At 40.7% G+C, this 13,372-nt stretch overlaps 1 protein-coding gene across 6 annotated transcripts in view; it reads right to left on the reverse strand.

The window, feature by feature from the left end:
• The window catches only part of DTNB (dystrobrevin beta), a 241,721-nt gene that overhangs the window by 29,356 nt on the left and 198,993 nt on the right, over positions 1-13,372 (reverse strand). For 4 of the 6 annotated variants that reach the window (XM_070379236.1, XM_070379235.1, XM_070379233.1 and 1 more), the window contains exons 15-16: positions 10,451-10,547; positions 4,524-4,544 (exon numbers count right to left, since the gene is read on the reverse strand). In XM_070379236.1, the coding sequence (XP_070235337.1) occupies positions 4,524-4,544; positions 10,451-10,547 (118 nt within the window). The remainder of the gene's footprint in view (positions 1-4,523; positions 4,545-10,450; positions 10,548-13,372) is intronic. The other 2 variants (XM_070379234.1, XM_070379232.1) reach the window with 1 other exon arrangement.

Raw genomic sequence — 13,372 nt, forward strand, 5'->3', positions numbered from 1 at the left:
ACTGTAGGGTATATCATGGGTCGAACAGTCACTCAGTGAAGTCTTATCTAAAACAGCCAGGCAGTTCTACCCTTAATTACAAACCTAAGATCTGAGAAAAAAGAAGGGGGAGGAGGAAGGAAGGGGGAGAGGAAAGACAGAAGAATTATCAGCTGAGGTACTAATGTCACAAAAGTACTGGAAAAGTGGAGGACGCTGAAGGTAGAACCACAGCCCCCAAATCACAGTTAAGGTCAGTTATCATCCATTTCCCTCAAATTCCCCAAAAACTAAAATAATCCCTGAAAGGGAAGAAGGTAAATAGTATAAAGAGTTCTCTATAATGGATTTACAGAGCCAGTGTGGGGAAGGATGTCTAGTAAATTCTTCATTTAAAAAATCTTATAATTATTTTACAACCCATACAGGGTAATGCATTTTGATAGAGAAGAAATTAAGCTCTACCAGTCTGAACCTGGGAGGAAGAAAGGTTGAAGACTTAGTTCTGTGGTAAATACCTTTTGGTGCTTTGATCAATAATGATACAGATTAAAGCAGATGCCTGAGTTCTAAAGCTGTATGGTCTTCCCAGCTGTACATGTTACAAATATTGGTGAACTAGGAAAAGCCAGTCCATTCAAATTTGTACCTCACTGAGAAGGCAATGGCAACCCACTCCAGTACCCTTGCCTGGAAAATCCCATGGACGGAGGAGCCTGGTAGGCTGCTGTCTATGGGGTTGCACAGAGTCGGACACGACTGAAGCGACTTAGCCGCAGCAGTAGCTAAGTCTTAGGTGGGTCCAGTTTAAACCTGTGATGCAGACAGAGGAAATTTCTACCTGTATGCACAAAGCAGGATGTCTTATCTCACATCACAGTGGAGAAGGATGAGGGAAAAACAATTTGTACCAATTCATGCTCTGGACAGTCCCCTGGGACAGTGAGGACTACACTGTGAGCTCAGGACCTCAGCGACCAAGAACTCCCAACACACGTACACAAGTGGCTTGTTCACGGCAGGCTCCAGAGATCTGGGTCTAGCTTCTCATTTTGCCAGTCTCAAGGAGAGTATGATCTCACACACGATCAAAGGTCACTGGAATGAACACGTTATTTAATCCCCTGTCGGCTCAAGGTCAGCTTTAAATTGACCTGAGAAGTAATATGCCAGAAGTGATCATTTCTGATTCTTGGACTACACAGTAATCCATAAAATTTTTTAAAAATGAAGTGTCTCTTGGAAGCCCTTACTGCTGCCATTAAAATAAATATCCACCATGTTTGTCCTCCTCTGAATGGTGTTCTCAGTAAGTTATGGGGTGTTCTTGATCACATACTTTGCTGGCACATTCAGAGTGGGCTCAGGAGATGCTAGTCTGGGTGGACGGTTGGAAGAAGTTCCCAGCAAACAGTTTCAGCTATAAAGCACATCCCTGGGCATTACCAGCACCTGCTTTTCTAATTCTTCTAAACAAACTGGAGGATCATCAGTTCAGTTCAATTCAGTTACTCAGTTGTGTCTGACTCTTTGAGATGCCATGGACTGCAGTATGCCAGGCCTCCCTGTCCATCACCAACTCCCAGAGTTTACTCAAACTCATGTCCGTTGAGTTGGTGATGCCATCCAAACATCTCATCCTCTGTCATCCCCTTCTCCTCTTGTCTTCAGTCTTTTCCAACATCAGGGTCTTTTTCAATGAGTCAGCTCTTCCCATCAGGTGGCCAAAATATTGGAGTTTCAGCTTCAGCATCAGTCCTTTTGATGAATATTCAGGATTGATTTCCTTTAGGATGGACTGGTTGGATCTCCTTGCTGTCCAAGGGACTCCTAAGAGTCTTCTCCAACGCCACAGTTCAAAAGCATCAATTCTTCGGCGCTCAGCTTTCTTTATAGTCCAACTCTCACATCCATACATGACTACTGGGAAAACCATTGCTTTGACTAAATGGACCTTTGTTGGCAATGTAATGTCTCTGCTTTTTAATACGCTGTCTAGGTTGGTCATAACTTTCCTTCCAAGGAGCATCTTTAAATTTCATGGCTGCAGTCACCATCTGCACTGATTTTGGAGACCAAGAAAAAAAACATCTCTCACTGTTTCCATTGTTTCCCCATCTATTTGCCATGAAGTGATGGGACTGGATGCCATTATTTGAATGTTGAGTATTAAGCCAACTTTTTCACTCTCTTCTTTCACTTTCATCAAGAGGCTCTTTAGTTCTTCATTTTCTGCCATAAGGGTGGTGTCATCTGCATATCTGAGGTTACTGATATTTCTCCCAGCAATCTTGATTCCAGCTTGTGCTTCATCCAGCCCAGCATTTCTCATGATGTACTCTGCATAGAAGTTAAATAAGCAGGGTGACAATATACAGCCTTCACGTACTCCCTTCCTGATTTGAAACCAGTCTGTTGTTCAATGTCCAGTTCTAACTATTGCTTCCTCACATGCATACAGATTTCTCAGGAGGCAGGTCAGGTGGTCTGGTATTGCAAACTCTTTAAGGATTTTCCAGTTTGTTTTGATCCACACAAGCAAAGGCTTTGGCATAGTCAATAAAGCAGAAGTAGATGTTTTTCTGGAACTCTCTTGCTTTTTCGATGATCCAGCGGATGTTGGCAATTTGATCTCTGGTTCCTCTGCCTTTTCTAAATCCAGCTTGAACATCTGGAAGTTCATAGTTCACGTACTGTTGAAGCCTGGCTTGGAGAATTTTGAGCATTACTTTGCTAGTGTGTGAGATGAGTGCAACTGTGCGGTAGTTGGAGCATTCTTTGGCATTGCCTTTCTTAGGGATTGGAATGAAAACTGATCTTTTCCATTCCTGTGGCCACTGCTGAGTTTTCCAAATTTGCTGGCATATTGAGTGCAGCACTTACACAGCATCATCTTTTAGGATTTGAAATTACTCAACTGGAATTCTATCACCTCCACTAGCTTTGTTCATAGATGCTTCCTAAAGCCTTGACTTCGCATTCCAGGATGTCTGGCTATAGGTGAGTGATCACACCATCATGATTATCTGGGTCATGAAGATCTTTTTTGTGTAGTTCTTTTATGTATTCTTGCCACCTCTTCTTAATATCTTCAGTTTCTATTAGGTCCATATCATTTCTGTCGTTTATTGTGCCCATCTTTGCATGAACTGTTCCCTTGGTATCTCTAATTTTCTTAAAGAGATCTCTAATCTTTCCCATTCTATTGTTTGTTATTGTAGGATCATACTTCCCTGAAATTAAGTGTGGTCATATGTCTTGCTTTGACCAATGGAACAGAGTAGAAGTGATATGTGTCACTTCTTGGGAAAAGCATTTAAGGGCTGGGCTTGACCTTCCATCCTGATCATTTACTGCTTTGCCCATGTGAATGTTCCCAGTGATACAAAGGTGCCATAGGATGAAAGTAATGCATGATGTGTAAGTGAGGAAAACACAAAACAAATAAAGCAAAGACAAAAACAAGATTTTGTTACTTTAAAGCTATTGAGATGTATGGGCTTGTTGCCTACTCTGACTTCATCTTTGTCTTCTTTCCCTCTTTTTGACAGTCTCCTTTTCTCTTTTCTTGCCTCCTCCCCTCATTACTCACCTCTTCCATCCTTTCCCTATGATTCCATTGCTCTCTTAACTGGAAATAATAGTAAATATAATGTTTTATATTCATATTCTTAATTTAAAACATGGATAAATTTGCTTTTTGAATAAGAAATGAGGATATTTGAATAAGAAATGAGTACACTGAATGACATATTTCACTTAAAAAAAAAAGCCTTGAGGTTAAATTAAAAATCAGGTTTAGCTTGTATAAAAAAATGTATGCTTTGAAAACCTGACTATATTATATAAACATATGGTGTTACCATTGTTGATATACCCTCGGTTGATTCCAATGTGGGTTAGTGGCTATCAGGAAAAATAAAAACAAACATAAACCTTCCCTAAACACCAAGCAGCTCAGAAAAACCAGAGATCCCGCTGGAGTAGTTCTGAACAGGAAATCACTTACAGCATGATCAACCACTTAGCTTTCATTGGTAACTTTGTTAAGAAGGCTGCTGGAGCTGGAACACCGAGAAGACTATTTAAGACTAAAGAACATCTAAAGTTATCAAAGGAACTTTGATGCACATCTTCATGCACAGTCATTCACAACATAGTATTCAGCCCCGAGGTCACCCCCACCATCCTGAAAGTTTTTTCAAGCAATTAAAGTCACCCTAATCATGAAGCGGCAGAGAACATAAGTGCAATTATAGCCTGGCTAATCATGCATATTTAAATAAACACAATAGATGTGTACTCTGAAGACAAATTCAACAAGCTCTGGTTTCAAATAAGAACATGCACTATTAGGTAAACATGACGAGGGCTTTCAGGCCATTTGACAACACCAGGGAGAGAACTGATGAGGGCTGTACACAAGACCAACTGCAGAAATGATCTGGATGCAGGGAGGAGAGGAGAAAGTATGCAACAGTTACATGAGAAAAAGAAGAACATGCAAAGGAAGCAAGAGGTGGAGAATTCTGAAGTTCACTTACTGCCTGTTTTTGCTCTTCCTCCTAGAGGTGGTGAAGATGAAAAAAACAGTAGAGGGAAAAAAGGAGAGAAATTAATGCCCATCACCACCAACATCTGGAAAAAAGTGACAGAACAGGGCAAACCAGGTCAGCCCCTGGGTTCAGAGACCCAAGAGCCTGACCACCATCAGAGCGTCATCAGGTGGACGGTGCAAATGGCAAGTTTATGCCACATCCAGTTCTTTAAATGCTAACTTCTAGAGTTAGAAGGAAAGAACCTCATAAAGCCTCTAGTCCAACTTCCCCTTTTATACACAAAAAAGACCTGACTTGCCCAGGGTTACATCACTATTTGAGGTGAACTGAAAGAAGCAGCTCAACCATGACTCAAAAGCTCAATGATCATTCTGTTTCACCATTCACAATATTCACATGTGTTTAGATACACATCTCTATGCCAGTGGTTCTCAAAGTGCAGAATACAGACCAAGCAGCAGCAGCATCACCTGGAAACTTGTTAGAGATGCGTGCTTTGCCCCGTATCCCCCTAGACCAATAGAATCAAAATCCTTGGGGGCGAGGGCAGCACTGTTTCATGAGCCCTTCAGCGGATTCTGAATCCTGCTAGTTTGAGAACTAGTGCTCTTAAGAACTTCCTAGACACTAGAGATTCCATCTGACCACAGACTCTTTTATTTGGTCTCCTCTCTTCCACATGTGGAGCTTTTGGTCACTTTGTGGTCCTTCTCAAGGATGCACATGCATCCCCTTCCCTTCCCCCTCTAAACTGGAAACTGCTTCAAGGTGCTAAGAGGCTTTTCAAAGAGAGTTCTTGACCTGGCTGTCTCATTACTCCAACACAGGTTCGTTTACTCCTCCCTATGCATGAAGTACTAGAAACATGAAGGTAAGGTATGGTCTCTGTCTCTTAGAGCCTTACAGTGATGATACTCAGAGAAGGCCTTTCCTAACCCTTAGCTCTCAGAAGGCCGCTGTAGACACTGAAGAACGAAGCACAGCGAGGAGGAGATAAACACTTCTGAGTTCCTCTCTCTTCAGTCTTGTGCTTCTAAGTTACTCTTTTAATGGGTCTCTTCGCTTCCTTTTTCTGTGCCTCATGATGGGTAACTGTGGTCATGACACCTCTGCTCTTTGCTCAAATACACAAATCTAAAAGCTGTTGCAATAGTTCCATTTAAATTGGATCCATCCGTGCAGACTGTCTTTACTAAATATGTGTGTAGGAAGTCTTGGGAATAGATAAGTGATTCTCAGTCTGCAGATCTGGGAGCAATGGTGAGAATGATTTCAGTAAAGACAAGGAATTATAAAAGGGAGAGGAACAGTAAGAATCTGGAGAGAGTCATTTTATTCCTGCAAGGGAGAGACATGCACTGGAAATTATATGAGCACCAACAATCTCTTGAGGAAACTCCAGTTCAGCACCGGAAGATATTCTTCGTTATCAAAGCCCCAGCTGCTAGATGCCTGGCCAAACCTAGAACCACAAGCACCCAGGCAAAGAGGGGCCTGAGTGTTAGCTGAGTTCACCTGAAGAAGTTAGCATCTTCCAGCTTTTGCATCTGGTATGCATGGCTCCAGTTAGAAGGGGTTAGAGTTTTACAGTTGGGTAACGTCCTTCCTGCCTAGTCAGGCTTCCCTGTGAGGCAGCACACTTTTCTCCCATTCATCCGGCAAGGCAAACAGCCACAGAAGAGTTATTAAACAATTCAAAATGTGTTTACTGCTGGCATTAAATGTTGAAATGGAAATTTGCAGGGGAGGGACAGAGCAATCCTGACAAGTTGGAATTGCATCTGAGATCAAAAGACCAGTATATAATGTCTTAGAACTGCTTCTAAGATACCTTATTCTTACTGCTTTCTCCAGGCTGGGTATTGAAGACAACATCACTGTGGCTCAACAAAATAGGGAAGTTCAGAAAGCAAAGTTTCATGTTTGCACATTTGTGACTCTGCTCTATAAAATTTATCTAACGACATAAGATCGTGATAATTTGCAGTAGATGTATGCCAGGTTAGGATGGGCTGAGTAGACAGGGCAGTGTTTCTAGGACTCAGAGAGCCCCCATGTGCATTGGGATTGGCAGAGACTTTGGTTAAGTGTTACTTAGGATGCTGTTTAATCCAAATTCACCAAAGTTAATCAGATAAAGGCTCTGTCAACATAATAAACAGGTCAGATATAAAGTCTTAGAACCTTCTTGATATCAATTAGTTGGGGTCCATAAAGATTGACTGATGACAAGTCAGGCATAGGAGCCAAGTTGATTTAAAGGGGAGTAACAATGCCTTAATTATAAAGTACAAATCTAGGATTGCTCCAGTTACCTGAAAATATGGGAGACCCATCCATGTGGGGGATATCTGGCTCAGTGGCCAGAGGAATGCCACAGCCATTGTAGTTACTGCCATCTATATTTTAAAAATTCATATTCCAAATCTCATTTGCAAATGAGGTTAAAATTTTAAACTACAGAATTCATTTGGTAAATGTATTTCAAAAGCAATATTGGAAAAATGGAAAAAGGGGCAGAAAAATATTGGGAACATGATTTAGAAACAAACACCAACATCCAACTATTTCTGGATCAAATAGGAAGTTTGAGGTAGAGGTTCTCCATATAGACTCATTCATCGAGGGAAAAAACGTAAAGAAAAGATACATTCTGAAACATGGGTACTTGAGTGTCAGTCTATATTACGTCATTTGGAAAAAAACAACAATAAGGAGGTGCCTGATACTCCCTGGAGACAGGGACTGAGTCTTAGTCACCATTATATACCACGTAGCTGAACAGGACTCTTAGGAACTCAATACGTTTCTGCTAAATAAATGGTTTTTACCCTGCCTTATCCCCCCTCCCCCAAATTTACGATTTTTGCTGAATGAATTAACAAACAATGGTGACACTTCACATGTACGCTTCTTCAAATTATCAATTTTCAGATAAACAGACACAGTATATAGTATTTCCCTGGAACAATAAAATTAAAGAATTCCATGTGAAATAGAAACTTACTGTGTGGTATATTTTAATTCATGAGTATCCCAGATCATATGGCTCAACTGTCCATCTGACTAACTACCTACAGCTGTTTTATGAGGGCACTAAATGAGGGCGGACTGAACATCAATGAAAGCAAGACAGTCCTTTGAAATTAAAATTAGAATTCTGAAGGGTACTTTTACTATTTGTTGGTAAATGTGGTTTTCATAGTAGGAAAACATCTTTGAGATTTTAATAGAAGTCAATGATTCCTATGCATAACCTTTTAGGAGTGCATATAATACACAAATTAAGATTATGCTATAACCCTTTTAGGAAGCTGGACACACAAGGTCTGAGATTTTCAACTGTGAATTTTAATCGACGGATTAAAAAAGATGACATTCCTGGTTTATGTTTTCAAATCCTTTCTCCCTTTTTGAATGACCACAGCCCGTCAGATGGATAATGATAAGACATTTAAGAACCTGGGAGGGGATCCTACAAAACAGAGCAGTGAGGTCCTGCTTATTTTACTGAAATTGTAATTAAAAGACAACAGCTGGAAATACAAAGAAACAGAGGGTTTGGGAACAGAGTTGCGGGTATCAGCTCCCTCTGCTTAGGGGTACATAGCAAGGTCAGGGTAATGTACACGGGACCAGGGCCAGGAACTCTGAGGAACACGAAGGCCCATCAGCTGATGGGAAAGCTTTCTGTGATACTTAGGGGAAATGCATTCTGACTTCCCTTCAGTTTGCATAAACATTTTTGCCTTTTACAAAAATCACCCTGGGGTACCTTCCCATTTATGTTCTGGGTAATATCTGAGAACATTTTTCTGAAAGGGAGGTAAATCCCCCATAACCTCCTGTCCTTTGGGTGGACTAACCCCACAACGGTAGAGCTTTCACAGCCCTGTGTAGCTCCAGATATTGCACCGGCCCAATGTGTTTAAGTTCGCCCCTGCTCTCTTGAGTGGGTGACTGGGTTGCTTAGTTGGGTACTTGACAGCTATTTGATGGATCTGGGCCAGGTTGTAGGCATAAGGTTTTCTTTGAACAAGACCCATTTAGACAATTTCTCAGGAGAAATCCTGCTAACAGGGTTAATGTAGAAACATGTCTCCAAATACCCTAATACCCAGGACCAAAGCTAGAAAAAACTTAGCTCAAGACTAAAAGAAATGATTCTCAAGCAAGCCAAAAGTCAGTTCAAAACACAAACACTCCATTTACCCAAGCTGCTAATACCACGAGCTTTATTATTAAAGGACAGGCTGATGATGAAGTTGAAGAAAAGTCTTTCAGCTGACCTGTTCCTGGATTTCCCCTCCAAGTCCAGACCCTTGTCACTCCAGGCCTGAATGATTTCACTTTATGACCCCATGGCCTGTAGCCTACCAGGGTCCTCTGTCCATGGGATTTTCCAGGCAATAGTCCTAGAGTGGATTGCCATTTCCTTCTCCAGGGGACGGGATCTTCCCAACCCAGGGATTGAACCTGGGTCTCCCACATTGTAGACAGATGCTTTGCCGTCTGAGCCACCAGGGAAGCCAATGATTTCACTAGCCTCCTATTATCCTTTAGTTTCTCCTCTTACTGACCTGCTGTGTACATTTTCCTAAAGTATTGTTTTCAAAGCCTTTAATGACTTCACCTTATCACAGGATTAAATCCACCCCGTTAGCCTGGCTTCTGAGGTACTACACACTGGGATTTCCATTCTGGCTTCTAACTGTGACATACCATGAAATACAATGGTTTCAGAGTATAGACAGAAACACAGTAGGAATTTACAGCATAAACAAATGTATCCTGGTATTGCTGCTACAGGGCTGGTAAATATTTCCACTCAGTGCCAGGCAAGCTGTCCAGGTGAGGACATTTAAATGCCAAGCATGCCTTTGCTCTAGGGTATGGGTGCTGTAATATCTTTTTCAATAAAAAGTAGTGAGGACTGAAATTATTCTATATTTTGTCAAGCCCCAATATACCAAACCTAGAGCTATCTGCTATTTTATTGCTCCTAATAGAGCAAAATTATCAATTAGAGTTGGTTTGATTAGGTTGGTTTGACTCCCATGGACGGAGGAGCCTGGTAGGCTGCAGTCCATGGGGTCGCTAAAGGGTTGGACACGACTGAGCGATTTTACTTTCACTTTTCACTTTCATGCATTGGAGAAGGAAATGGCAACCCACTCTAGTGTCCTTGCCTGGAGACTCCCCGGGACGGCGGAGCCTGGTGGGCTGCCGTCATGGGGTCACATAGAGTTGGACATAACTGAAATGACTTACCAGTAGCAGCAGCAAGCATGTAGAAGGCAATGGCACCCCACTCCAGGACTCTTGCCTGGAAAATCCCATGGTTGGAGGAGCCTGGTGGGCTGCAGTCCAAGGGGTCACGAAGAGTCAGACACGACTGAGTGACTTCCCTTTCACTTTTCACTTTCATGCATTGGGGAAGGAAATGGCAACCCACGCCAGTGTTCTTGCCTGGAGAATCCCAGGGACGGGGGAGCCTGGTGGGCTGCGGTCTCTGGGGTCACACAGAGTTGGACATAACTGAAATGACTTACCAGTAGCAGCAGCCTCTATAATAGCCTCTTAATAAGCTATTTTAATAGCTTATTAAAATAGCACACAATATTTGGTAAGTAAGCAAGTACACTATTTGAAGCTTTGTCTTAAAAGAAACTTTATATAATTGAGAAATACTCATTTATATATAGCTAATATCTTATTTATAAACATTCTTATTTATTCATAAAAGCACATCACTCTGGTTCTGGTTACTAATTTTTTGTAATTGGGCTTTAAATAGTTAACCCTTTAGCCTCATCCTGTTCTGACATCACAGGGAAGGCAGAAGCTGAGCTGGGGGTGAAGATGGACAAGAAGAACTGAGGTGGGAGGAGGAGCCCAGCCGCTGGTCTTACCTTCAGTAGCTTCATCAGCCCTTCCAGCTGGACCATCAGCTCCCTCCTGCTCTCCTGCAATGCTGACATCCTCTGCTCCAGTTCATCTTTCCTCTGCCTGTCAGAAAGGAAACGTTCATGAGAAATGAAGAGATGAAGCTCTGATACTGCACATATAAAATGGTGATATATCTGTTTTGCCCACTTTACTGCTATGAGAATAGCATGTAAAACTGCCTTCGAAAGTATACATTGCTGTAGAGCAAAAGAGTATTGTTAATATTATTAAAGTCATTTTTAAAATTCTTCAGGAAGTCAAATACTTTATACAAATTAGTTCAAATTTAAATTAACAGTGGAGAAAAATGTGTGAAAACTGCTCAGATAAGATGGGATTCAGTTGTCAGTGCTCCCAGAACCACCCATCAGGCTCAGAAAGTGTGACAGAGTTGAGGATGACTCTGTCTCAGAGAACTTGGTTTCCCTGAGGACAGATTTCATGCCATCAAGTCTAGGTCAACCTGTCCAAACCCAAACTTAAGACTTTCCTTCTTAAATGGTTCTCTTTCTCAATTTCCCCATCTCTCCTACTTTTTCTTCTAAGCTTTTATGGCTAAAAAACTTGATACTCTTTGATACTTTCCCGTTCATTTCCTAGATTTCATCAGGTACCCAATTCAGATGATTCCTGAATATCACGTGTCTATCTTTCTATTCTTGCTTCTTGGACTTTATCCAAGTATGCTTCATCTCACACATGCAATGCTCTCCTAGCTTGACTAATCCTGATTTCATCTATGATGACTGGGAAAAAGCACTGGAATATAAATCAAGAGATTGAGGCCCACCATTTTACTCACTATGCAACCTTAGACAAGTCACTTAACCTGTCTGAGTCTCAGTTTTCTCTTCTCTAAAATGGAACTAATAACAAATTACTAACAGTAAAATTTTAAAAAGCTTTTTTGATGTGGATCATTTTTAAAGTTTTTATTGAATTTGTTACAATATTGCTGCTGTTTTATGTTTTAATTTTTGGGTGGTAAGGCTTGCGGGATCTGATCTCCCCAACCAGGGATTGCACCCACACTCCCTGCATTAGAAGCTGAAGTCTTAATCACTGGACTACCAGGAAGTCCCTACAGCAGCACTATCTTGAAGATTAAGTAAGATGATGGACATGAAAGCATTCTGTGGCCTTTACAATGCTACTCAAAGGAAAGCTATACTCCTTTCATCATCTCATGTAATAATCTGAACAGTAGAATTTCTAGCATCACTGACTGCCCTGCATAGCCATTGGCCACTAGTCTGAACTGAGATGTACTGTAAGTGTAACTTACACACTGGATTTAAAAACTTAGTGTGAATTAAAGTAAAATATCACAATAATTTTTAATGTTGATTAAATATTGAAAAGATCATATTTTAGATTAGGCAGGTTAAATAAAAGAAGTTTTAATGGCACCTATTTCCTTTTAGTTTTTCAACATGGTTGTTAGAAAAAGTTTAGTACACAGATGGCTCACACTATACTTCTATCAGAGAGAATACTGCTACAAACTCTACCTACATTTTATCCTCACTTCCTTACTGCCCTTTCTCTTCTGTGACTGGACGTCCAGCCATGGTTCACTTTTTCCTAAGCAGATGGCATCACTTTACAACTCAGTACTCCCCTGCTCTCTTCCAAATACTATTTATTCCTTAGTGTCCATCCTAAACGTCACTCTTTTCAGGAAACTATTCCTGATTACTTCAGTGGATATCGGATCCTGCTTATTTAATCACTATAGCAACCGGTGCTCCTCTGGGGCACTTAATTTATTTTACCTTGTACTGCTGTCATTCATACCATGATGCAAAATCTTTGAGGTCAGGGGATGAGCCTTACTCATCTTTGCATAAACTGAATGATTAAGAGAATATCATGCATCCAGTGTGGACTCAATTAACATCGTGAACTTAATGAAATCATTATTTGAAGCTCTCGAAGGATTTCCAATGACCTATCACTTAAGGCTCTCAGAATCTGGTCTCAATTATCCAACTAATTTTATCTCCCATTACTGGCACTCTAAAGATTAATTCACTGGATGGCTGAAAACAAATTCTTAGCTTCAAGATTCTTTCCTCTCTCTGAAATGTGTTATATTATTGGGGAATCTTGCTGAAGCCCAACTCTGTATCTAATCTTAAATGTTTTGTCCCACACTTCATTCAAACCATACCTACCTTTCATGGTTCAGCCCAAATTCCACCACCTTTGGGGGACAAATTGCTTCCAAATTTCTTCTAATATCCACACTACTTATCATTAACATTGTACAGTATTACTTAGTTGATTAGAAATTATTTTATGTTTTGTTTCCAAAACAAGATTATAAATTTTTAAGATAGAATCATTGTCTTCTTGTATTCATACTCCCTAAATTTCCAGCACAGGTATAAACTCAATAAAGAGTTGACTCATTCAATTTTCTAGAAAGTCTTTCTTCCCTGAACCCCCAAGACTGGATGCAGTATTCTTTCTCTGTGCTATGCAGCATCAAATAATTACAATAAAAAATGGCAAAAATGAATGAACTACAGCTATTAATTCTTGCAACTACATGGAAGGATCCTAAAGAACAATATTAAGTGGGAAAAATGTCCCAGAAGACTGTATGTTAATTTCATTTCAATAAAGCTCAAAAAACAGAAAGCAAAACTAGACACTCTATTGTGAGAACATACAGACATATCTGAAAATACTGTTTAAAAAGCAAGGGAATGATAAAGCAAATTCTGGATAGAGGTTAGCTCTGGCGGGGAAGGCAGAAGGAAGTGAGACAAGATGGGGGCACTTACACAGATGACATGGCTTTAGCAATATGTGAATTCTCAAGTAGGGTGTGGGTTTCTGGGTGTTCATTTTAGCGTTATGTTTCATATCTTACTCAT

This window comes from Bos mutus, chromosome 11 (assembly GCF_027580195.1).
Source record: "Bos mutus isolate GX-2022 chromosome 11, NWIPB_WYAK_1.1, whole genome shotgun sequence".
Lineage (NCBI taxonomy): Eukaryota > Metazoa > Chordata > Mammalia > Artiodactyla > Bovidae > Bos > Bos mutus.